The sequence below is a fragment of the Lethenteron reissneri genome, chromosome 5 (genome assembly GCF_015708825.2).
Source record: "Lethenteron reissneri isolate LAM-NWPU_2019-01 chromosome 5, ASM1570882v1, whole genome shotgun sequence".
Taxonomy (NCBI): Eukaryota; Metazoa; Chordata; class Hyperoartia; order Petromyzontiformes; family Petromyzontidae; genus Lethenteron; species Lethenteron reissneri.
This window is the reverse complement of record NC_083783.1, coordinates 9,196,197-9,221,007: the sequence shown is the minus strand read 5'-3', so window position 1 is coordinate 9,221,007 and position 24,811 is coordinate 9,196,197. Positions and strand designations below refer to the sequence as shown.

The 24,811-nt window shown below is 50.3% G+C and overlaps 1 protein-coding gene across 1 annotated transcript in view; it reads right to left on the bottom strand.

Moving 5' to 3' along the window:
* PDE10A (phosphodiesterase 10A) overlaps positions 1-24,811 on the bottom strand; it is a 139,014-nt gene that overhangs the window by 42,866 nt on the left and 71,337 nt on the right. The window contains 1 exon segment of the mRNA XM_061568096.1: positions 8,628-8,756. Coding sequence (XP_061424080.1) covers positions 8,628-8,756 — 129 coding nt within the window.

Here is a 24,811-nt window from a genome sequence, read left to right as displayed (position 1 = left end):
AAACCACCATGTTCAAGGTCAACAGGTCACCGTGGCCAATGGCAACGGTGCCACCCGTCATTGACCTTTACCCATCGCTAACTACCTCCTGCTGGACACCGCCAGCATGTTGGGCACAAAACTCTCAAAGCCGTCGACGTCGCGGCCGTCCGGCTTGGGGTTGTCCCACTTGGTTGCCCGCCTTCGAGTGCAACTCCAATGAAGTTAAATGTCGATTTAAAGGTTTCGTGACTGCAGGGATTCATCTTTTTGGTTCTTTCGGGAAAGTCACGTGGAAGGGAAATAATAAAATAATAAAAATAAAACAGCGTCTTTTCGACAGACCTGTTCTTCACCTGAGGACGGCTGCTTGCGTTGTGGCCGAAACGTCGTGAGAATTATTTTATTGTGTTTTATTTTTATTATTTTATTATTTCCCTTCTACGTGACTTTACCGAAAGAACCAAGAAGTCTAATGAAGCTCTCGGTGGCATGGCCCTCCTCCATCATCACAACCTCCTCGTCTTCCTCGTTACATCTACAACACCCCCCTCCCCTCCATGCCCCCAGGTCACATCCTATTATGAAGCTCCAAGTTGTTTATCCGATCCTCCTCCTCCAACCTCCTCCTCGTCTTCCCGATTTACATCGACACCGAGTCCACATGACGTCCTATTTCCATCCTCCTGGTTGCCCGACCGAGGCATACAATCCCTGTCGACCTCCCACTCGGACATACGTTCCTGTCAAAGGCCAAACACTTCTGGACTAATTGCTGTTGAGTGAGATAAAAGCGTGGCCGTTGTAAACACACAATAATTATAAGTGGATTTGTTACTCACACCAAACGTATGGCTCTGGGCTGACACTCGCTGAAAATCTCGTCACTTCTCCAACCGGAACATCCACTATCCATACAGAGGCAAATGTCCCCTGTATAGCCTTAACAGAGGGTTGGGACAAGTGCTGTTAGCGAGCACCTATCAAGTCTCAGTACAGGTGGGACAGTGTAGACATCGTATCCCATTACACATACACACACCTGTGCCGTTCGTGTATCTCCTTCTCTGAGCGATGCGCTCATCTCTCCGCAGCATCGCACACCCGTGTAGCCATGCCATGTGCGTACCTAAAACTGTTTTCGCACCGTACGAAGTCAACCGCGCTAATTGCTTACCCATATGCACAGCTTTTATTGTCCCTGCAGTCAGCTATCTGTCCACCCAACAATTTAAAAAATATATTAGAAAGTTATTTGGCATATCCCACGCTCACCGGCTGATATTAAGGCAGCAAGCGGGTGACGTGCTTAGAAAGACGTTTTTTTATTAATTCAAAAAAGCTATTTTTTAAATGCGGTCGTAAGCGTCCGTCAAAATTGTGCACTTAAGCTCCGCCATCCCATCCACGACGGCGCGTGTGTACGCTGGCCTGTCCAGGTGGCGTGCGCGTGCCCTGGCGCGGTGCTTTTCTGTCTCGTACTCGAGTTCACCTCCAGTGACGGGGGGGAGGGATGAGAAGAGCCCCTTCCAATTTCCTGAGCATGCCCGGAAGAGCCGCGTGAACGCGGCAATCCGAACCGCGCCCCCCCAACCCCAACCCGAGCCGACAATGCGAGCAAACCAAGCGTGTCTATGGAGAGTAAGCCATATTTAAAAATTAAAGCGAACGACCCCTCTCCTAGATATACATCGGTAAGTAAACCGCAATGGCTTGTTTTGGTTTGAAACGCACTGTTGGTAATCTCTCTATTTGCGCCACGTCATGCGCGTCTGTGCCCAGGCTCTCGGGTTACCTGCCACAGGTGAGGGCAATTGCGAAAAATGTACCAGGGTATAGCAGCCTGGGCAAGCCAGTCCATCAAGCGAGCCTCCTTGGAATAGCTGTGCGTTTGGGGGGTACAAATCCACTGCGACCACCATCACCAACAATACTTGTCCCTTCCATGAGCCATTAATAACGAAGTAACCGAACACATTTATTGAAGATGTGGTCCACCCCCACCGCCACCTTTCTCTAGCCAGTCTCACTCAGACTCAATCATTTTAATTTTACCTCTGCATATAGCCACCAGGTTGTTTATCTTCCACTGCCCCTGGTCCCCTTCCACTGTGCGTCCAATCGCAAAGTGCAGGCTCACGCCCGGCCTCACGCTCGTAACGGGCGACCACCGCGGTGGCTAGGAGATGTTAACTACCTCGTCTGGTATGCGGGAGGTCGTGGGTCCGATCCCTACCCTGACGCCTGCTGCTGTATATTTGGAATTTGCATGTTCTCCCCGTGGCCCCGTGGATTTTTCTCCGGACCCTCCGGTTTTTCACTCCACATTTAGAAACGACAAGCGTTTAGAGAATTTGTCTGCTATACATTTCCAAACGATAAGCCACTTTGTTGAGCTATAATTTGTGGCCATGGTCGCTTCTGAAAAATTAGCAATAAAGCACAGTGGGCCTTACCTGCTAAAATAAAAAAATAGTTTAGTTCAGCTTAACTGCCGACCGTGCAAACTCTCCTCCTGTTGGGTCGACTCAGCCTAAAGAGAGATTTATTCCGTGCCGACCGAGGAGCTGAGCTGTGACTGCTGCCAAACACAAGCACAGCCCAGACGAGGCCGGGTGGCTTGGAGGTCAGAGCGCTCAACTGGCGCATGCTGAACTCCGGAAAGGCCGCCTGTGATTAAATTGGCTTCTCAAGTGAAGCGAGTTAGATGGGCTCGGCCCAGTCACCAATGGCTGCGCAAATTTCGACACGATGTTACGTTCAATAATCCGCCCGAATTCCAGCTCAGAGAATGACAATATCAGTTCATGTCGTCACGTGACGAACATTACTCCCGGTGGCGGTGCGGGTAGGACATTGCTGCCCGATATTGCGTAAACCAGAGGTCACTTAAAGGTCAATTGAAGCGAAGGGTCGCGCTGCTCTCTCGAGGTCGGAATGGAGACTTTGTCTCATGCATGACACCGATAGCACAATCGGGATAACACTGAGGGTGCGGGGGGAGGGGGGGCTGGAAATAACATAAAACAAAAGCCGAGCGCAGGCATTAAAACAAATGAACGCTGGCGAATTGCCCGATGATGCTGGATGCAATTACCAGCGAAACGTCGTACTCAAATTGTAAATGTTGTGGTTTCACGCTTCAACACACCGGTGGGCTAAAGCAGTGAACTATTTGTCTATTGTCAACGTGACACTTTTTTACTGATTGACCGTGTCGGGTGGTGGAGGGTTACAACACATTTATAAATAACGCGATCTAAACCCAAAAACGTTGATTGTGAATAATATTGGTCGCGAAAGCCTCACACGTGTTAAGCTGGCTACACAGTTTTTCGAGCAGGATTCTGGAATACCCTTTCTCTGAAGATGTGCGTGACCGTCGCTCCCTCGTAAGCGTGGGTTTTCTCCGGGAACTTTTTGCTTTTGCTCCCAAATTATAAAAAAAACGAAAGAATGATGAGTAAATATCCCCAGCAGTACCCTCGTAAGAAAGCCCTGAGACTCGTCAGGCTCCCCTGAGTAAACAAAACATTTTAGTTGCCTGTTGGCATTATTCGGGTAGGGGGTGCAGTGCCACAGTGGTAATTGTGCGGTACTACGAACCCAAAGACCTGAGTTTGATTCCTGGCCATGGCTAACATCGGTGGCGAGTGATATCTAAACAGGTCCTGAGCTTCCCACTTCACCGACACGCACGTACCGGCGTGGTGAAGTATTCTTAGTTTTTTTCCGTAAAGTCACGTAGGTAAAACATTAAAATTAATAAAAGTAAAATAAAATAAAAATCACGACGTTTCGGAGGCAACACAAGCTTCCGTCTTCAGGTGGAACCGTCACAGCCACGACAGCTGTATCAAGTAAAATTTTTATTTTATTTTACTTTTATTAATTTTAATGTTTTACCTACGTGACTTTACCGAAAAAACCTAAGAATATGAATCCTTGCAGTCACGAAAGCTTCAAATCTAGTGGTGAAGTATGGTCAAACAACCCACATGAACGACACAGAGTGGTTGATGTCCTCATCCAACAGTGGATTGACAGAGGGCTGTAAGTAACAAATTAAGCAATTGGCATCACTTCACTAATAATTATAGAAGGCGATACGTGTGTGATTCTTTTGCCACGTTTCAAGTTGACTCGCACACTGAGCAAGTCAGTCCAGTCAGCGAGAATGAACGATTCTTGCGCGGAACGAAAGTCACAAACGGTCAGTGCGTTAAGGGAGCAGCAATGCATTAACATTGCAAAACTAGCGTTCGACAAATCATTACAAGCTTGGCAAGCCCGTCCATTAACTTGACCTCCTGCGTGTCCGCACAATAGATCAGCCCCACGGCTCCCGGCGGCACATGTCCATCCCGAGAGGGTGCTCCCTACAGCAGTGCCGCGATCGTCCGTAGAAGTTGTAACGGACTTCGCGAAAGAAAGAAAGACAAAAAATCAAAGGCTAAATCACTTATGGACGAATTGCTGTTGATACTCTTTGGTTCTTTCGGTAAAGTCACGTAGGTATAAAATAAAATAAATCACGACGTTTCGGGCGCAACACAAGCGTCCGTCATCAGGTGGGAAAGCATGGTCTGCTGCTGATGCAGACCGTTTTAAAACAGTCGTGATTAATTTTATTTTATACCTACGTGATTTTACCGAAAGAACCAAAGAGCGTGGATTCCTGCAGTCACGAAAACTTCAAATCAAGATTGAATTGCTGTTGAGTTTGAGTGAGAGAAAGGGGTGGCCATTATGAATAACACACTAATGATAATAATGAGTCAATTTGTTAGTCACACCACACGTATGGCTCAGAGATCATCCCACAAATGAAGGTGCTATGTTGACGCTTTGTAAGCTGCTGGGAACATTTCCGTCCTAAGCCTATTGCAGAACTGGCTGACACTCGGTGAAAGTGCCACGTCGTCTCCTCTCGAAGCGGCACATCCACCATCCATACAAATACAAAGATCCCCCGTATAGCCTTAACAGACTGTTGGGGTAAGTCCTGTCAGTGAGCACCTATAAAGTCTAAGTGCAGGTGGCGGGGAGTGGGGGTCAGGAATTCTCGCCGTCGCTGCCCATCGGCGGAAATGAACGGCGAACAGTCGATAGCGTTGTCCGTCAGGGCGTCACAATCAATTTGCTCTTTTTTTCCGTGACAGGAAATCCAAGCCGGCTTGGCCTTGAAGTGCATGCGCCCCCCCCCCCCCCCCCACTTTCGATAAAACACGAGAGTGCCGTCTTTAGGAGGGGATGATTTGTCAACACGTGTAAGTAATCCAACCGTAGATTTGTTTTTTGTTCGAATCACAAGTTAAAGTGACGTAGGACTGTATAGAATTCATGGCTCTTTGCCGCGCCCCCTGTTCCCCCCCCACCGCGCCACCCCGCCCTGTCCCACCGCCGTGTGATTTGACTTTTCATAGCCACCTCAAGCGTGTGGTGTTGGTTTATACGAGAACTGGACTACTCGATTATATCAGTGATCGATTACTCTACCGCTCGTAAGTTCGACCGGTCGGATAACGCGATAAAAATTGTTTGGGGGAAGATTAGAACAGAAACCTCTCTCCTCTTGTCCGCACATTGTGCCGCTGGACGGGAGGTGACGAGCGAGACCTTAGCGACGCCATCGGCACCGTCAGCCACGTCGTTTGTAAAAGAGGCCCCGCAAAAAAAATGTTCGATCAAAACTTTCGCCAATTAATCAACCGAATCAAACAATCGTTCAAGCTCTAGATTAGATATCACATTTTTACAAATAATTAATAATAATAAAAACATTAAGTCATTCAGTTTTTTTCCAGGAAAGCACTCGCGGAATGGCAAAACGCTTTTTTTTCCAACAGCGACCTGCTTTGGAAAATTTGGCCAATTTAATGAATAAGCGTGGCTCCGTGAAGCACTCCCACGTGAAAGGCCGCACCATTGCTCTCGAGAGACCGTTGCCTACGTGGGCGGCTCAGTCACCGGCAAGCCATCGAAAGAAAACGACCTCGGAGAAAGGGTTTGCACACTGCAGAGGGCACGCATGCACATGCACGCAAGTGCGACCCGAATGGAGCCCACGCAACCACAAAGTGCTCACCACGAATGAACCGCACGACACCTCGCTGATCTCGTTGAGGAGCGCAAACCACCGTCACAGCAGCAGCAGCGGCTTTTGGCTAACCGTCGAACAAAGACGGTCGCCGCGTCACGCGCTTTCAGATGCACTTCTGCGGCCGTCTGGAACGCTCTTGCTTCTAATATTAGGAAGCCACTGGAGCTATGCACTTTTAAATCTAGAACTGCTTTTTGTATTTAGTTTGTTGTCCTTCCCCCACACCTCCAATTAGCACGGTTGGCTATGTACGGTGCGAAAGTTCAACGTACGTACGTATAAAGCACGCTTATGTGCATTCCACCAGGGTTGCCTGCCGTAAGACCCTACCGACTCAACAGTCGCAGGCCATAACAAAGTCAGAATGAGGATGGGACGAGGGCGCGGCAGTCTTATTATCGAGAAGAAGAAGAAGGCTGGATAACGCAGAGACGTCACCAGGAAAACTGATGCAGTGAGAAACTGATGTGAGCAAGACGGCAGGAAGGACCTCGGGCCAAACGGGAAGAAAAAGGAGACAGAGACTTGGCCCCAGGCGGAAAATAGCAAATTACATTAGCAGAGAAAGCGGCGAAAGATTATGAGAAGTGTACGAAACTCGCGTTGCCAACAGGTGCAGAAACGCTAAACGCTACCCGATGACGGTGATGATTCAAAGGAGGGGCCTCCAGATTAGCAGCCTCCTGACGCCACATGCGTAACGTGCATTAGTCTAAGATCATTAATCTCTCACCTCCGCCGTCACATGCACCCCGTTCATCCTCTCCCGTGCTTTAATCACGGTTAAGCCGCCCGCACGAACCGCCTTCGCGCGGCACGACAACGCACAACAGCGCGGAGCGGCGCAAACAACCGGCATTTCGCAGCGTTTTGTTTTTTTGGCGAGAGGAGATAGGGAAATTTGCCCGTCTGTTGTTATTTGCGGTGGGTGGGTGGGTGGGGGGCGGGAGGATTTGTTGGGGGCCTCGCCACCCGGTTTGAGAAAAGAGACGCGGGACATGTTTTTTCGCCGGCAGCGGTTGAATGGCAGCGTCCGTGCGGCCCCCCTAACGTTCGGTCTGGGCGGGGGGGGTTGCGAGCGACTGGGGCGTGACTCAGGCTCGCACTGGGAACGGCTCGAAGAGTTAAAATCGCAGCCTCTTGCGTCAATCGGAATTCTGCTGACAGCCTTCGTTTGAAAAGAGTAATTGTAAGGTGGCTGGAAAAAAACACGGCACCGCTGCGAGTTTTTTGGAGTTTGTGGAAGACGGTCAAAGTTTTGAGTCGTGCGGTCGTTTAAAAGGCGATGTGCGTCATTCAAGTCAAGCTTTCGATTTTATCGGTATTTACTGTTGTTGTAACATTGACAAAAGGCACCCCCCACCCCGACCTACGAAAGCGAAGTTTGAATATCGACGGATTCGCAATTTAAAATAAAAACGAATTGATTGGTCACACTGACGATCGCGCTTGGTTTCTTTCCATTAAAATCACTCGTTCGATAAAGCGCAGAGGGCACTTTAACGCCCTCTGAACGGCCTGTGGATTTCCATCCTTCTGCCCCAAAGCCGTCGACCAAAAAAACCTAAGATAATGGACAAGAAAATCACGAGCACGCCAATGTACCACGCACGACAAATTATTCATGCCACCCAGTTAGGCGTTTAGACTTTTATGGGGCAAACGACATTGTCAGAGAGCACTTATTTAGGCCGGCTTTGCACAGCACACACAGCGGGGATGCGGCCAGACTGGCCATTCTAGATTTGAAGCTTTCGTGACTGCAAGGATTCATACTTTTAGGTTTTTTCGGTAAAGTCACGTAGGTAAAAAATAAAATTAAAAGTTAATAAAAGTAATAATGGAAATAAAATAAAATAATTAATCACGACGTTGTGACGGTCCCACCTGATGACGGAGACTTGTGTTGCCTCCGAAACGTCGTGATTTATTATTTTATTTTATTTCCATTATTACTTTTACAGCCTGGCCATCTTTGATCTCCAGCATGCTGCTGTTAACACAAACTCGTACAGGGCACGCATTGAATGCCGAATCAAGCTCGAGGCATCGTTCTATAAATTTAGGGATTTTCATTTGCGTGCACGAATTTTCTGCAGACGTCTCATACTTTTGTTCGGACAATTGGTCCCGCTTATTTTTTTATGGTATCGACAGCGGGGGGGGGGGGGGGGGGGCTTAAAGCACAAACTCAAATACCAAATACCACTTTACACTGAACAGCACAGCCAGAAATCGAACCCATCATATCAAGGTCTTGTCACGGCAAACAAATCATCCCACAGCACTGTGCACCCCAACGACAAAGACCTCACACACACACGATAATCCCATCCTCACGCGATCCACCCACACCCCCCCGCCCCCCAAACACTGCCCCAAGCACCTCAACTCAGGCAGACGGCGCTGCTGACAAAGCGCTCTGCGCACTGCAGGCGTTCGCAATCAAAGCACTCCGCGCGAGCAAGTAAAGTGGCGACCGCGACAGCCCCCCCCCCCTCCACGCCCCCCTCCACCCCCCGCCCCCCCGAAACAAATCACTTACCTTCGCATTTTTTGTTTTTCCTGCGGATCCACCGTTCCAGGGTCTCCACGCTGACGCTTTCCGCCACGTACTCATCCAGCACGTGCCGGTTGAGCGACAGGTAAGTCTTTACCTTTTCGTCCGTAAGGCCTGTCGGAGGAGAGAGGGAGGGAGAGAGGCACGGGGTGAGCGATCGCTACAACATCCGTTTCTTCAAATGACCCGCAAAGACATTATCAGAGTTTGTTTTTATTTTTCGAGACGAGCCTTTTGCGGGCCCGCGCGCATAATCATCCGATTCCGATAACACAGAGCGAGATGGGGCTGCTGCTGCTGCTACTGCCGCTGTTGCTGCCGCTGCTGCTGCCGCTGCTGCCGCCGCTGCTACTGCCGCTGCTGCTACTGCTGCTGCCGCTGCTACTGCTGCTGCCCGCAGAGTAGCGGTCGGCACACCGGGATTGCGATCCGGCGGTCGTCAGGTTCGATTTGATCTTCCGAGCCGGAATCAAAACAATGGTGGGCACATTTATTCAATTCCCACCACCTACTGTCTCCCCCTCCCGCTAGTCCCACCTCTGTCCACCCAGCAATCGCAGGGCTGCACCATCATGTTTGAGCACAGAGCGATATCATATCGGAAGGATCGCGACAGAGGTGGCGGCAGCGGCGGGCAGCTTGGGGAAGCCTTCATCTAGCAGTGGATTGATCATGGCTGACGCATGAATGTTGAACTCCTTTCGCACCAACCAGGCCAAGGCAAACACCGCGTGCCATCGCATTCATCATCTGCTCACCTGATCCCACAAACCTGGCAGCTGTGTACAATCGCAACGAGATCATAACAACAACAACACGTGGTCAGAGATCCCGTAGTAGGTGGGGTGGGTGTTGTGGGGGGATGTGCAGATGACGCACGTTGGTGAACGGATGGGGGGGGAGATGTAGATGAATGACAGGGTGGCGAATCTGGCCGACAGGACAGAGAGGAATGTAGGGGGTGGGTGGGTGCGGGTGCGGGTTGCTACTACACACACTGCCAGCCTTCAACCACCAGAAAGCGGACTGCGGTAGACGGAGGGGACGACATCAATGCGGGAAGGAGAGAGGCCGTGCCCAACAGACCCCCCCCAACCCCCCGCTTGGCTCCAATAATTCAAGACTATAACAATAGGTTTTACCCCTTTCTGGCAATTAAACAGGAGGTGTCAAGGTGTTAAAACACGAAACAGAATCCTTACTCGAGGAATCCTGTCTGCATTAAGCACACGTGCTTGTGGTGGACATGCAAACAAAAAAAAAACATGCTCCGACGATAGATGACGCATCGTCTTGGAAACTGATTGGTCCACGCCAGAGACGGCTTTCTGTTCCCCGCAAGTACGTGTGGTCACGGTAATGCAGACAGGATTCCTTGAGTAAGGATTCCGTTTGGTATTTAAACACCTTGACACAAATATTTAATTGCCAGAAAGGGGTAAAACAGATTGTTATATTTCAATACTGGCAAGAAAGCTCCCAAATTCCAGGCAAACTTTGTCCACGACTCGTCGGTGTCCAAAATGCCCATCAGCCGCTGTGACCGAGAGCTTACACGTCGTCACGGCTGGTTGTGGCGTGAATTGTTCAGCTCGGCAGATCCGAGTCGATGAGTCGCTTTTTTCCCTGCGAAAGGGGGTTCTCGCGAAACGCGAAACAGGCGGCAGGCAGTCGCTGAGTGGTCAGAACGTGCGTGGTCTCTCCGCGCACGACACTCAAACGAGGCCCTTCGTCCGAAACAACCGCCGCATAAATGAATCATCACATCGTTGCTGATAATTGTGCCGTAATGTTGCCAAAAGACACCACACAGGACCTTACAAGAGGTCCGTGCGCACGTTGCTTCAATTGTGGGCATTGCTAAATCTGTGTTTTGTTGTTGGAATTAATTCAAAAGGCAGGGGTGGAGGGAGGGAGGGGTTATAGGCCAGTGGTACAGCCTGGTTGGCATTGACCCTCGTGCAACAAACGAATTGGGACCCCCCCCCCCTGTCCAATTTCCCCGCTCGTCGGGAGTTGCCACTCGTCCCGATTTTCCTAGGAATCATCCCTCTTGCTTGTTGAGATAGCTGTCCAGAAAATATATGTAAGTGCTGCCAGGATAACATAAAAGAAGATTCTGGCTTTTGTCAATTGCGCGAACAAAAAATACCACTCAAGGCGACATATTCACGTGTGCCTCTCCCCCCCCCCCACTTCCGGTTTCGTGAGATATTCTAATTCTGCTTCGCACGATATATGTCGGGTAATTTTGGCTTTGGCGTGCCTCAGCTGCGGAAACCCTAACCCTTCTTCGTAACCTGGAACTTGGGTCCCTCCGTCAGCCCGTCCATAATCCCCAGTGTGCAGTCACGCCACCTGCACACTTGACAGCTCTACACGGTGATGGAGAGTCAAGGTCTTTCCTACTTTTCGACGGATCTGATGGAACATCATCACCTCCACCTCACTCAAAAGAGGCCCCAAACGGGGATGCGCAGACACACCAGATAAGTTTCTTGCAGTGGAAAAACAAGCATCCTATAACGCTTCTTGAGCTGCGCCAGGCTGGCTTGGCATGGCCCCGGCACGGCTTACTTGCGGCAGTGGAAAAAGATCGATTTGACATCGCGCCGCACACTCCTACCGCTCGCTCACACTGCAACTCTGATTTATCTCAACCAAAACTAAATCACTTTCTGCAGGAAATAAATAAACCGGTTTGGTTGCAACCGTTTTTAACGAACCAAAACTCCTCGAGGCGGATCGTAATTAACGACGTTTAGAGAAATAAATGGCTTGAAATCTCCCCTTTTAGACGAACGGTCTATTCCATGGGTTGCACTGGATCGGTTTATTTTCTTTCGCGTAGAAAGGGCTTGTGACGTTAACGTGTTTACTCAAGAGTGCTGCCCCCCCACACACACAGCGATTGCGCCCCCCCCCTCAACACCGCACGCTAAGCCCCTCTCCCCCCACCGTGCCTCACAGCAAAAAGCACCTGGGTTTGATTGCCGACCCGGGCGCCTTTTCTGTGTGGAATCTATATGTTCTCCCTCTGTTCTGCATGGCCAAACCTCATCCCGATGTTGAAAGATTTCCTGCAAATTACTCAATCGCGATGACACACGAAGCTAAAACTGTTTAAACGAATTTATTTTTGTATTTAACCAGATAAGGCCCACGGAGCTGCATAGCTCTTTTCATAAGCGACCTGCCCACAAATGATAGCTCAACGAAGTGGCTTATCACGTGAACATTTATAGCAGCCAAATACTGTAAACGCGTGATATTTCTAAATGTGGAGGGGGGAAACTGAAGGATCTGGAGAAATATACACGCGACCACGGGATGAACATGCAAACTTCAAATATACAGCAGGCGTCAGGGTCGGAATCGAACCCACGACCTCCAGCATACCAGGCGAGGTAGTTAACATCTCCTAGCCACTGTGGTGCAGCAGCAGCAACATCACCGCTATGCTGTGAAAATCTTTACGGGATCCGTAAAAAAACGAGAGCCTTGAGCCTCGGCGAGACTTTCCCGGATAAACAAGCGGCGGCATGATGAAATAAAAAAAAATTCTCAAAATAATAAACTTGTACCAATTGTCTCACTGGAGACGGTCAGTGTCCCCGTGGGGGTACGGCGAGAACGTTTATTTCCATTGCCCATCCCCGATGCCTCGAATGACCGGCGAAGGAGGTTGCCTGAACGTTTTCGCTGACACGGCGATTCCTAACGCCGCAACCCCTCAAAGCGGCTGCTGGGCAAGCGGGAGTGATCATATTAGATTCGCTTCGGACCCACACGGCGGCATTACGCATCCTCCACTGGGAATAATAATCGTACATTGCGAATGCCGTGGACGGATATCGGCGGCGCGATAATGTCTTAGACATCGTCGTCATTAGCCACCAGCCGTGATCAAAGATCCCCCGACATAGCCTTAACAGACTCTTGAGGCAAGCGCTGATAGCGAGCATCTAGTAAGTGCACTTGAGGGTGGAATGGCTGGTGGAATGGCTGGTGGAATGGCGAGCATCGCGCCCGACCGCCTTTGTCTCCCCAGTGCTGTCACGTACAAACAACGCCAGGCGCTTGCTTCGGACTCACAATACCAGCCTGGCGAAGGAGCCAAGGCAGATTCAGACACCACTTGCCACTGATGTTATCCAGCGGCCCAGCGTTGACCTCTGCGTGTGTACATGTGCTAGCCACACAGACACACGAGCAAACGAGTGTATAGTCAACATGGACATGTACCCACGAACAGTGTCAACACGCACTCACGCCGAGGGACGGTGAGGGGTGGGGAGGGCATGAAGGAAAACCGGGGGGGGTTACGTTTCCAGGGTTCTATAACACATGTTCACCGCTTCACGTCGCAACGTTTCCGTGTTCGCTGGACAACGTTAACAGGACGTCAGTGCACGCGTCACTTTGATATACCCAAAGTCATTGATGTGTCCGAGACAGGAAGGCACCATCAATAATTCACGACTGAACTGCGTCAACACACATCCATGCGGTCATGGTGACAACAACAAAAAGTCGGCAAGGATTGCGCTCGATTCAATTTTTTTTGTCAACGGAGCATTCGCGAAAATGTGAAGTGCGTAACCGTTTCATGCCCAATGATTTAATTTTCGCCGGACAGAAAAGTACAAAATTGCAACCTCCAACGTGAATGAGCGTATTCAACCGCAATGGCGAGGGCACAACGAGCGGCTTTCAACACAAGCCTCGCCATTACACGACTGCCCTTTGTCAATCCACTCCCGGCTGGTTGGAGGCTTAGGCCCGCGCCATGTGAGATTAGTTCGACCGTACCTCGCCCGGCGATTATTGATCGATTTTGGCGAGCAGCGGGCACAAGTTTGGCTATCGAGCACCGCCGACGCGAGCCATTCCCGGGAATTAAAAATTCGGGGTCGCCGGGTTCGCACGGCTAGTGCGCTAACCACAGCGCCACCGCTCCGACACCAGCCCACGAACTGCCCTCAAGTTTACATTGCGCGCACATGCTCATCGCCCGCACTATTTCATTTACCAGCAAATTTGTACAATGTCGCTTGCGCTGACAGACACGCGGCAGAAGCTTTTGAGAAAAAAAATTCCCTTTCATAAATGTACACGGGACACCTGCGGATTTATAACTGTGATTGATGACTGCTCAGAGCAACAATGAGGGAGCTTTGAACCCCCGTAACCCAAATCCTCCACATTTCCATCTCGCAGGGTTCCCAGCACCCCAACCCCAGAGCACCAGAGGAAAACTTAACATCACAGGCAGCAACAAACGTTGACATGAAAAAGAAGAAACACAATTTTATTTACCCGCCGTGCCGCGTTTTAAACAAGATAACTTTAAACGCTGGGCGCAGCAAGAACAAAAAAATGTTCTGAAAGCCTCGTTTCAAAATATCAAGGCTGTGTGCACATGGGCAACAGGTGTTTATTGTAAACATTACCTGGGGGAAGTGTAAACAGCCTTTGCATGTGATGGTTACAGCCCGGCATTAATGTCTCAGCACGAAAAAAACAAAAACTCTGCTACCAGCTGGAACAGATTATCATAAAGTAACGTTTTGATTTCCTCTCCGCGTGTTCTGCGCGTGTGCACGGCACACCCACTGCATTGCCAGAGTAAGTCTTCTACGAGTACAATCCAAGGACGACGCTTCGCCAGTAATTACAACTAGCTTCATCACAGGTGTAATTACTGGCGAAACGTCACGGCAATCAGACTGTAAATGTCGTGGCTTGGCTCTCCAACACACCGGTGTTGCTGTACTAGTATACTACACTATACACTACACTATACACTACTATACACTACACTATACACTACACTACTATACACTACACTATACACTACTATACACTACACTATACACTACTATACACTACACTATACACAACACTATACACTACACACTAGTGCTGTACTAGTGACGAATTGGCCACGTTCTAAATTTCGATTTAAAGCTTTCGTGACTGCAGGGATTCATCTTCTTGGTTCTTTCGGTAAAGTCACGTAGAATGGAAATAATAAAATAATAAAAATAAAACATAATAAAATAATTCTCACGACGTTTAGGCCACAACGCAAGCAGCCGTCCTCAGGTTGAGAAGAGGTCTGTCGATAAGCCACGTTCTGTTTACGTGACAACTCTTTACTAGTTGGCTGTGTCGGGTGGTGGCGGGGTTAACGACACATTTATATATTTACGCGATCTAACCCCCCAAAAAAAACTCTATTATGCATGATATTTGTCGCGAAAGCCTGCCACGTGTTCAGCCTGCTACGCTTTATAGAGGCAAGCTTCCGCTGGACAATCAAAAACACCTCCCTCCTGCGAGCCGACTACTACGAACTCCAAACTACGTGGGGGGGGGGAGGGTGACCACGTAACCCGACGCTGCCCCAGAGGTTTTCCGAGAAAACCCCAGGGGGGCAGAAAATTCCACTCGAGGCCCCCCCCCCCCCCCCCCCTTATTTGTCAGCGAGAGAAAACTAAAAATTGGTCCCGTTGCGGTGGGGGGGGGGGCACTTTTGTGTGAAATCCGCCCCCCCCCTCACCACCACCCCCCCCCCCACAGCTCAACCCCCCCCCCCCCTTTTTCGTCGCCCCCCACTTTTTTTAATGGGCAGCCGGTGCTTTTCAACTTCGCCCGCAGCCCGACACGTAACACGTGCGGCATTATAGGCGGTGGGGGGCACGTGGTGTTGCCTGTAATTCCGCAATTCTCCCCCCCACACACACCACCCCCCCCCCCCCCCGAACAAAAACAACAACTCCCAGACAATGGCCACAGCCGCGGTGCCTCCGACACATTGCCGACGGCGAGAGATGCCCCCCCAAAAAGCGGCGGCCGATTTGGGGGCGTCACGTGCTCATGCGAAATAAATAAATAAAAAGCCCCCAGACCCACTTTGATGTCGGCGGATGTGCCCCGTTGCAAGTTTCGTCGTAATGTTTTTTTTTAAAGCCTTTGAACAAAAGCGGAATTTAACAAGGCGCACACGCCATTTATTTGTGTTAATGTTTGCGGCACTGCATCGCCCACACCCCCCCGGGGAACACAACAGGCAGTCGAGTTAGTTTTTAAATATCATCCCCCCCTCCCACACTGCCTGCCTGTCTCCTTTTTTTAGCGAGCTGAATAAATGTTTTTCTTCTTGTCCCTGCAACGGGATTTTCCCCGGCAGATGGACCGCACGCACAAAGAATGCCCGTCGCTCCCACGTCACGCGAGGCGATCTCAAATGCCAAGCGCATGCGGCGGCGAGGATTTAAAAACCGGGTTGGCCAGACGGTTGCCTCAGCTCACAAGCGCAAGACGATTGCACAACAACAACGAAAAAACGAACGATATTAAGGTCCCACACCCCTCTTTTCATTGACGTAATTTTGTCCATCGATGTTTTTTTTGCTCTTTAAACATACAGTACATGACGTTGGCCATGCATACACAGGGCACGGCGAGCATGCGTCTGCGCGCACGTGACGGCCCGTTTGACAATCCCGTGCTGAATCTCGAGCCGGGGTTGACCGCCAGTCAAGATTTGGACTCGCATCCTTCCGATCACGAATAACCCGTGCACCACATGGTCATCCAATTGCCGGATCATCCTAGTAGCAAATGTAGCTACAGATGTCACGGGCCCCCCCCCCCCCCCCCGCACTTTCAAGGGGTCCGCGCTAAATGCTTTCAAGCTACCAATTCCGGTTCAGTGATTCTGCACTTGCTCTATTACTATAGCACCATACCACCTTGGACTTTTATGAACGACCGGGTATTTAAGGTTAGCGATTTGTCGTATTATCTGGCTGTATAGCAAATGAAAAAATACAATTACTTTACTATACAAGTGAAAAATTAGTGTTTTCATATTTATGTGTTTTGTTAATTAGGACCCCTTTATAACATCATGCTACAGGCCCCGCACCAGCTTAGTCCGGCACTGTGGCCATTGTATACACTGACCTGTACAACAATCAGAATGTTATCAACGTATGGCTCTTCATCAATCCACTGCTATATGAGGGTCTCCAAATGCCAAGCAGGTTGTGGTGTGGGTTATATGACCATACTTCACCCCGCTGGTAAGTACGCCTTGGACTAGGCAGCTAAGCGTAGACGTGGCAGCAGAGGTATGGTACAACAATGGATTTTTCTGCAACTGTCCTCTGCTGCCCACGATGTAGAATAGCTTCCGCAGCCTATAACACCTGTTATATACTATGGTCGCCCATTCAAGCATTAACCAGGCTCAGCATCAAATCGCCGTGAGTATACGGTAGCATGGAGATATAGCTATGCGTCCAGTGCATGGAGTCAGGTCTAGCCGAACAATGGGATGGGTTTAGAGAACATGACTCACGAACACGCAAGCAGATAAAAGTAAATCCCCCAGTTGGGAGGTCGACTGAGCACCGCGTCGCTGCTGAGTAAACACAAATGGAGTACCACTCAGGAAACGTAACAACGATTGTGACTCAGCCCTGCCATAGGCACGTGAAGCTTCGACCGTTCGCTCGGGGCTGTAAAGACCATCGTCATCATCATTGTCACCGTGCGATTTAATACCGGCCCTCCCACGCTGCCATGCCGCCAACACCTTGAGGCGCCAACACCTTGAGAGGGTGTGGTTCGTCAGCGATGGACGCTGACCGCCGGCACCAAACGTGGCGTTTCAGAAACGGTGCACGGCTGCGGACGATGGTACAGCATCGACACCGACAACAACAAAAACCGCGATCAAGAGGCCAAAGTGTGACTTGACACGGGGGAGAACCCACGTTGGCGCGTGTCACGTTCACGTCGCGTGGATGAAACTGAACGTGGGCGACAAGGATGGCGGCCACCCCCAGTAGCAGAGGTCGCAACTGGGTACCCGATACCCGACCCTACCCGATACCCGGCTACCCGTACCCGGTGGGGTACGGGTACCCGTTTGCGACCCTGGTGCGGCCAGGTACGGGTAGACCGTGAGTCACTGGTGAGTAACTGTTTGTCACTCATTTCCCAACGTCTTGTCTCTTCTCACAATTCAAGTTCCTAGAATCAACCCACCCGCGCCTGCAACATGGCTTCATCCCAGAGGTCGCAATCGGGTACCCGTACCCTACCCGATACCCGGCCGGGTACGGGTAGCCAGGTATCGGGTAGGGTACGGGTACCCGTTTGCGACCCTGGTGCGGCCGGGTACGGGTAAGGAATCAAAACCCGTGTGCCACCTCTGCCCAGTAGCGATGCTCGCGCCTCGCCGGCAAGAGCCGCACGGGTTCCATTCCCTGCCTCGGGCGCCCTCGATGTTCTCTGCCCGCCCACGTGTTCTGCGCAGGGTTCTCTTTCTGGGTTCTCTCTTGTGCCTGTCCTCCCGTAGCAACTAAAGCGCACACACAATGTAACTGGTATTTGTGCCACAACAACAAAACATCCCAATAACGATGTCATAAATTTCGATTTAAAGCTTTCGTGACTGCAGGGATTCATCTTCTTGGTTCTTTCGGTAAAGTCACGTAGAAGGGAAATAATAAAATAATAAAAATTAAACATAATAAAATACAATTCTCACGACGTTTCTGCCACAACGCAAGCAGCCGTCCTCAGGTGAAGAACAGGTCTGTCAGAAAGACAGATGCTGATGTAATAAATTATCACCTCTGTCTCAGTATCGCGGCCTCTTCTACACTGTTAGTCGTTGGGGGGGGGGGGGGTGGCCATACCTCACCGCTCTGGTAATTGTGGGCTGGTGATGGGGGGGGGGAATCACGGAACCGGTTCATACACCACTCACTGCTGATGTTGGCCAAGGCTGGGGATCGAGCTCAGGTCTCCAGGTTCAGTGTGCATTGCGATCACCGCTACTCGGAGGCCGTGGTGGCTGCAGTGGTTAGTTCACTGCATTCGGAATGCAGTGACCACCCACTAATCCAGCAGCGCTGGACCAATGTTGGGCCAATATTTGCCCAACATTTCATGTTTACCGTGCTGAGTTTGATTCCCAGCCAAATCCCCCCCCCCCCACTCCATCCCACACTGACCAGCGTGGTGAAGTATGGTCAAATAACCTCCATAACCAGCATGGCGCGTGGATTTTTCAGCTGGAAATGCACTGACAATGGACTGTAAATTATTATATTATTAGTGTTTAATATATTCTTAAAATATATTGACAATAGATAAAAGTCAAAGCGCAGTAAAGTATTGATATTATTTATCTGAATTTTACACCGTATGTACTATTATTTTTTTAAAGAGAATTAAGTGTTCTTATGCACGCACACAAGAATAATCCCAATAATAATGTTTTAAATGCAACTGCGAAATTCGATGCTGGAATATCGGGCTACACGGAGCATTACAGCAGAACGTGGCAAAGCTACAACTGTACTTCAAAATAATTGATTGATGGGCAAGCAACGCCGAAACATGAAGTAAATATTTACTCTAAAATGTTATTAATGTGATGTAAACGTACGTGTATGTATGTGTGTGTGTTTTTTGGAGGGGTTCCCAAAGAAACGAACACAATCCCGTCGCAGTCAGTTCCACTCGGAGACCACGTCCGCCAGTTAAACTTTTGCGCGGCACGACAGCACAAAGCGCTCACGGGTACCCACCGCTGCAGCCAAGCGGCCAAATAAAAGAGGTCGGTACGAGATGTGGAGGAGGGGGGGGGGGGTTCGTGCAGCGCTTTCGGAAAGCCGAGGTTGGTAATGAAAAGCGTCGTGCACATGTCGCCTCTGAAAGAACGTTTTAGGTCAGCATGAGTCTCTCTCTCTCTCAGCTCGCAGCGGACTGACCGTGCCTCCGATGGCGATGACGACGATGGCGTGGATGAAACCGTGTTGCGCTAATGCACTCGGTGCAGTTAAATTCATGCCGTGGATGCACTTTCGTCCACAAAGACAGAGGTACCCACCCTCCCCCCGGTACAGCTTTGTTCAGGCTGTCGGGGGGCAAGGCCAGAACGGCGCATAAGGTGGAGCCAGCGCCACTCCTGGTCCCCCTCTGTCTACCCAGTGCTGATGTTTCACACTGCACCAGGTACTCGTGTAAGGCTGGGTCCACGTAGGGGAGGCGCAGAGCCAGTTCTGGTATTCACCACTGACATTAACCGTGAGAAACTAAACGCAGGTTTCTGGGTTCGTAACTACGCCTCTACCCACGGGCATGCAAGGAGAGGCCATTGGGGCAAATGCTGTGAACGAGCACCTATTAAGGCCGGCACGGCACACAAGAGGTGGTTGGTCAGCACCACACCAGACTCCGTTGTCTCCCCAGCGCCGATGATATCTTGCATGCGTGCACACACACGCACCCACCGCATAGCGGGGCACACTACAGCGTCACGTGGTCTCGCGGTAGTGCGTTCGACGCGAGTTACAGAGGTTCGTGGTTCGAATGCAGCGGCCGCCCTGGTTAATACCGTGGCGCAGTGCGCATTAACCGTAATAATACTCCGCACCGTTCGCACCGTCCGCTCCACTACCATGGACGTTCAAGATCCCGTGACGGCATTCTCAAGAGTACCCGGCCTAGTCCCATGCAGTGTCACGGTCCAAAGGTTTTTTTTTCCCAAACCTCAAACAAAAATCCCCCCCCCTTCCCCCGGCAAAATGTACTAGATTGGGATCACGTCTAACCGAGCGTCGCCTCCCTCCACTGCGAAACCTTGACAGGGGGTCCCTCGTGAAGAACAAAACGTATAAATAAGAAGTCACGAGTCTCAGGGAGGCTCTTTCCTGGATAAACAAGCGGGTTAGAAACACCGCAGCCGCACCCCCGCAAACACGCAACGACCCCAACCACGCACACACACACATAACGCTCGCACACAAAAAAAACACTCCCTCTCTCCATCTCATCCACACGGACGGCTGGCGGAAAAACAGGAAACGTAAGCCGAGGAGGTCCTCACTGTCGCCGTCAAGCCCCTCCGCCCCCGCCTTATTGTCCCCACGGCCACTGCACAGGTCGGTGTCTCCTCGCAGACACAAGAAATAAATAAATGATTCATGCTGTCCAACGCAGCACTTTTCGAAGATAATCGCAGCAGCGCGTATTGATTGAACTCGTGTCATTATTTGAAGATTGCATTACAGGCAAATGCCTTCTCCCCCCACCCACCCCCCCACTGCCTGCTTCTCTCTCCGGCACTCTGAAATATTCAGCTGCTTCCGTCAACCTCACTCTCTCTCTCTCTCCTGGCTATCCCATGGCCTCGCAATAACCCTCGACTCTTTCCTCCCTCCCGCTCTCGCTCGCTCGCCTATCCACGCTGCTCAGTTGCATAGCAAGAAGGCGGGCTGCCACAAATGGTGTAATGGGTATCCCAGACGTAGCCGGTTGGAATCCATCTCCCGGTGTGGCAGTCGAAATAATGGGGAGAGTTTTCTGAAATTCAACCACCTCTCTCTCTTTTTTTTTACGATCAGTGGAAACAAGAAGATGCTCGGTGTATTCGGCACTTTGCTTCGTTCATCATTTCGTTATTTTTTTTAATTTAAAATTTTTAACTTTGCTTTATGTAAACCCCCACCTCTCGCTCGCTCTCTCGCTCGCTCTCTCTCGCTCTCTCTCCACCCAGCAGTATAAACAGTTTTGTCTGCTACTTTCCTGCCTTACATTAGCGGTGGGGTACAATGTGGGCGCTCCCAGCTCTTCTAAGACATCAAGCCAGCGTGGAAGAGTAGGCCAAATGCCATCTAAGACGGCGTTAATTGGCTCAGCACGTCACGTGGGAAGTGTTTAACAATAATTGGGCGCGTGGGACGAGTTCATTCGTATTTTAACGGGGAGTCGAATTGCTAAATTGCTCAACGGGGTAAAGACTTTTAGTGTGCCGGTGGGTGGCGAGCATTGGAGTTTGACAAACTCAGCCTGAACCACGACTAACAGTACCGTCATCTCGGCGAGAAGTAGTCGTCGCCAATTTGAATCCAGATGCGACCATGGCTGACGATGACGCCCAACGGCACGCGAACAGATTCGTCCGTCCAGCCCAAAAAAGGATGAACCGCTCCAAACTTCAAAAAGGGGAACTGTTGAGATTTCGGAATAAATAATGCGGGCGGGAACGCGACGGCTCCCACCTCATTGCAACATATGACTCCACTGGAATATCCACAGCAATCAGCCCTGACACCCACCGTGCAAACTTGGGCAGGACCCTCCTGAAAAAGAGCCGCGTGACTCAGTGAGGGCTGTCCGAGGGAGTGGGCTTTCCCGACCAACATTATCCACCGCAAAGGTGTCATGGGTTAGATCCATAGGCAGAGTTTGACTTCTATACTTGGGGAGGGCAGGAGGTTCGCTTTGTCCCTCACATTAGGAATCGCGGGCGCATAGAATCAATGTATTTATTTTGAATCTTAATTGTAAACTGCTGAAATGAAATGAAGGTGTCCACGTTGGAACCCCTCCCCCAAACTCCGCCCATGGTCAGATCGTGTAAATATAAAACATTAATGTGTCATTTAACCCACTACCACCCGACACGGCCAATGAGTGAGGTTTGCCACGAAAACAAAACGTGCCAGTTAGTTACTTCAGCCCGCCGGTGTGTTCGAGAATAAACCACGGTGTAATCAGGTTGTAAACACAACGCAAATCAACGTACACTGTCCTACGTACAATTCTGATACAGCTAAAAAGGCATGTTACCACTCGGAGAGCCCGCATTGTTATTTATGTAGGGACAAGCAATTCAGGATGGTAACAGTCTCGCAAGAGAGAGAGAGAAACGTTATATATAAACTCCGGTCGCCTCAATGAACAATAGCGCACTTTCGTTCCAGACCAGTCCACGCCCGGATGTTTACGGAGGTCTAGTATTTGGGAAGTGTCTATTAAAAACAAACCACCACCTCAATGATGTGACACGGAGAGAGAGAGCGAGCGAGCATACTTGCGACAAAACAAGTCGACAGCACGACTTTGGCTTAAATTTCTACGCAGCGATTCGCGACAGAATTCCTTTCACACCGCGACGATTGAACGCGACGTCAGTTTCCCGTAACTGTCACGACATTTTGCCGTCTCCTTTTCGTGCTTCGGAAGTATCTCGAGCACGAATTGCGATTGCTTCAAAGTTATTCGGCTGCAGTGTCACTCGACGCGTTACCTGCCAAGTATTCCAATCGTTGCATCTTTACGTTGTCCACACGGTCAGAAAATTACGACTATGTACAACCACCATGCCGTTGATTACTCCGGAAAACGGTTTATACTTTGATGAGTAACGGCGATTTTTTTGGCCGTTTATATATTATTCAAAACTTTAATTATTCTTATTTCACAAATATTAGACCAGAGATATGAACGTATATTTGTTGTTATTAAATGAACGAACGACAATTATGGCATAAGGATTCTTTTTAAAAAACGGACAATGTATTTCTGTGGACCTTACATCGTACAATATATCGTAGTAATAATGTATTGACATCTCACTACAGCTCGCTATGGGGGTCATGGGGGTTGTGGGGGTCGTGGGGGTCACGGACGTCGTGGGAGTCATGGAGGTCATGGGGGTCATGGGGGTCACAGGGGTCGTGGGAGTCCGGTCACCCCCCCCTAAACGTGTGGATGTGGCGAAAAGACACCCACAGCATTTTGACAAAAAAATCATTGTTTCTTTGATTCTGCGATTTCCCCCACCCCCCTCCCTTTCTTAAGAAACGTTCATGATGCCGATCGCAGAGCCTCAAAAGCGTCAGAGTGGCGCACGCGGAGTGAACTCAGCAATGAGTCGGCAGCAGCCGGATGGTGGTGGGCGAAGTTGACAGACACTGTCTGTAGAGAAACCAGAACCCACCGGGAACCATTCACAAAGAGGGCACACCACCCACACCACCACCCACACCCCCCTCCTCGAGTTGTCATCGAGTGTCTTCGGGCTCTGCTGTCACCGTCCTTAAAATCCGACGCGGCACAACTCCTCCGTACCTCTCGAGCTTGCACTGACCGGCGTGGTGACGTTTTATCAACCCCCCCCCACCACCCCCACCACCAACCCCGGCATGACCGCACCTCCGATTACGTACGGTACAAAAGAAGTTCAACATACGTACGTATCCTCAGACGTGACCCCACGCACTTTTATGAATTTGTTCCTATGACTGACGCTGCCAAATACTGCCCCCCATCCCCCCCCCCCCCCCCCCCGCGTCTCTCTGGTGAGCATAGCGCGAGGTTCTCTCCTTCTCCTGTGTAGGTCCCACTGTCTGAAACAACACTTGCCTCGCTGTCCGCGCGTGTGCGGCGAGCATTCCTCTCACGAATTCCAGAGCGAAGGAAAATCCCTCGTCGATGACCCCACTGCTTTGACTCAACGTCTCTTCTGAGCCCGCTGCTCCTTTATGTAACGAATTAAAGTTGTGTATTCATCTGCATCGTGCATTCCATTCTCCCGCTGCGTGTCATGCGCATGCACAAGAGTGCCGCACACATTTATGGGTAGGGCGCCCAACGAGTGATATCTTTTGCGTCTTTGCGTGCGTTTAGTTTGTTGTCATTCGGCTGTGTACGGTGCGAAAGAAGTTCAACGTACAATGGTCAGGGCACCTCGCTGTGTAATCTCGCCGAGTGAGTTCGACGCACCGCCACGGCCAACACGACGCACCGCCACGGCCAACACGAATAGCAGGGCGAGCGATTCCGCGAACCGATTGCCGGGACATTCGTTCAGCAACTTGCACCGGCCGTCGTGGTTAAAGGATCCTCAAACAACCTCCGTGAGCGACAGAGTGGTGGGGGGAAGAGTAGGCATTCATCCAGAAGTTGATTGACATAGGTGCAGAAAATGACGATTAAATACGATTGAAATCTAAATCAAGTATGCAGTCAAAAGTGGTGTACACATATCAAATGGGACCACTATTTAAACACAGCATGAATGTCTAACATCTATTTATTGCCCCTTAATAGTGCTTCCCAATCACCATTCAATGCAATCCCGTTCTACTATTTTGCAACAACGCGCACAAACGCTTTGGCAATCCAATGGTAGATTAAAGGCTTCCAGCGCCGTGCTGTTCATGGTGAATGTTTGACCATACTTCACTATTACTTGTCAGTGCAAGATGCTTTGATGATCAAGTGGTGGGGTGGGAGGGGGGAAGTAGGGTGGTGCGGGGGGGGGGGCAGGCCAGTTGTGACATCGCTCGCCA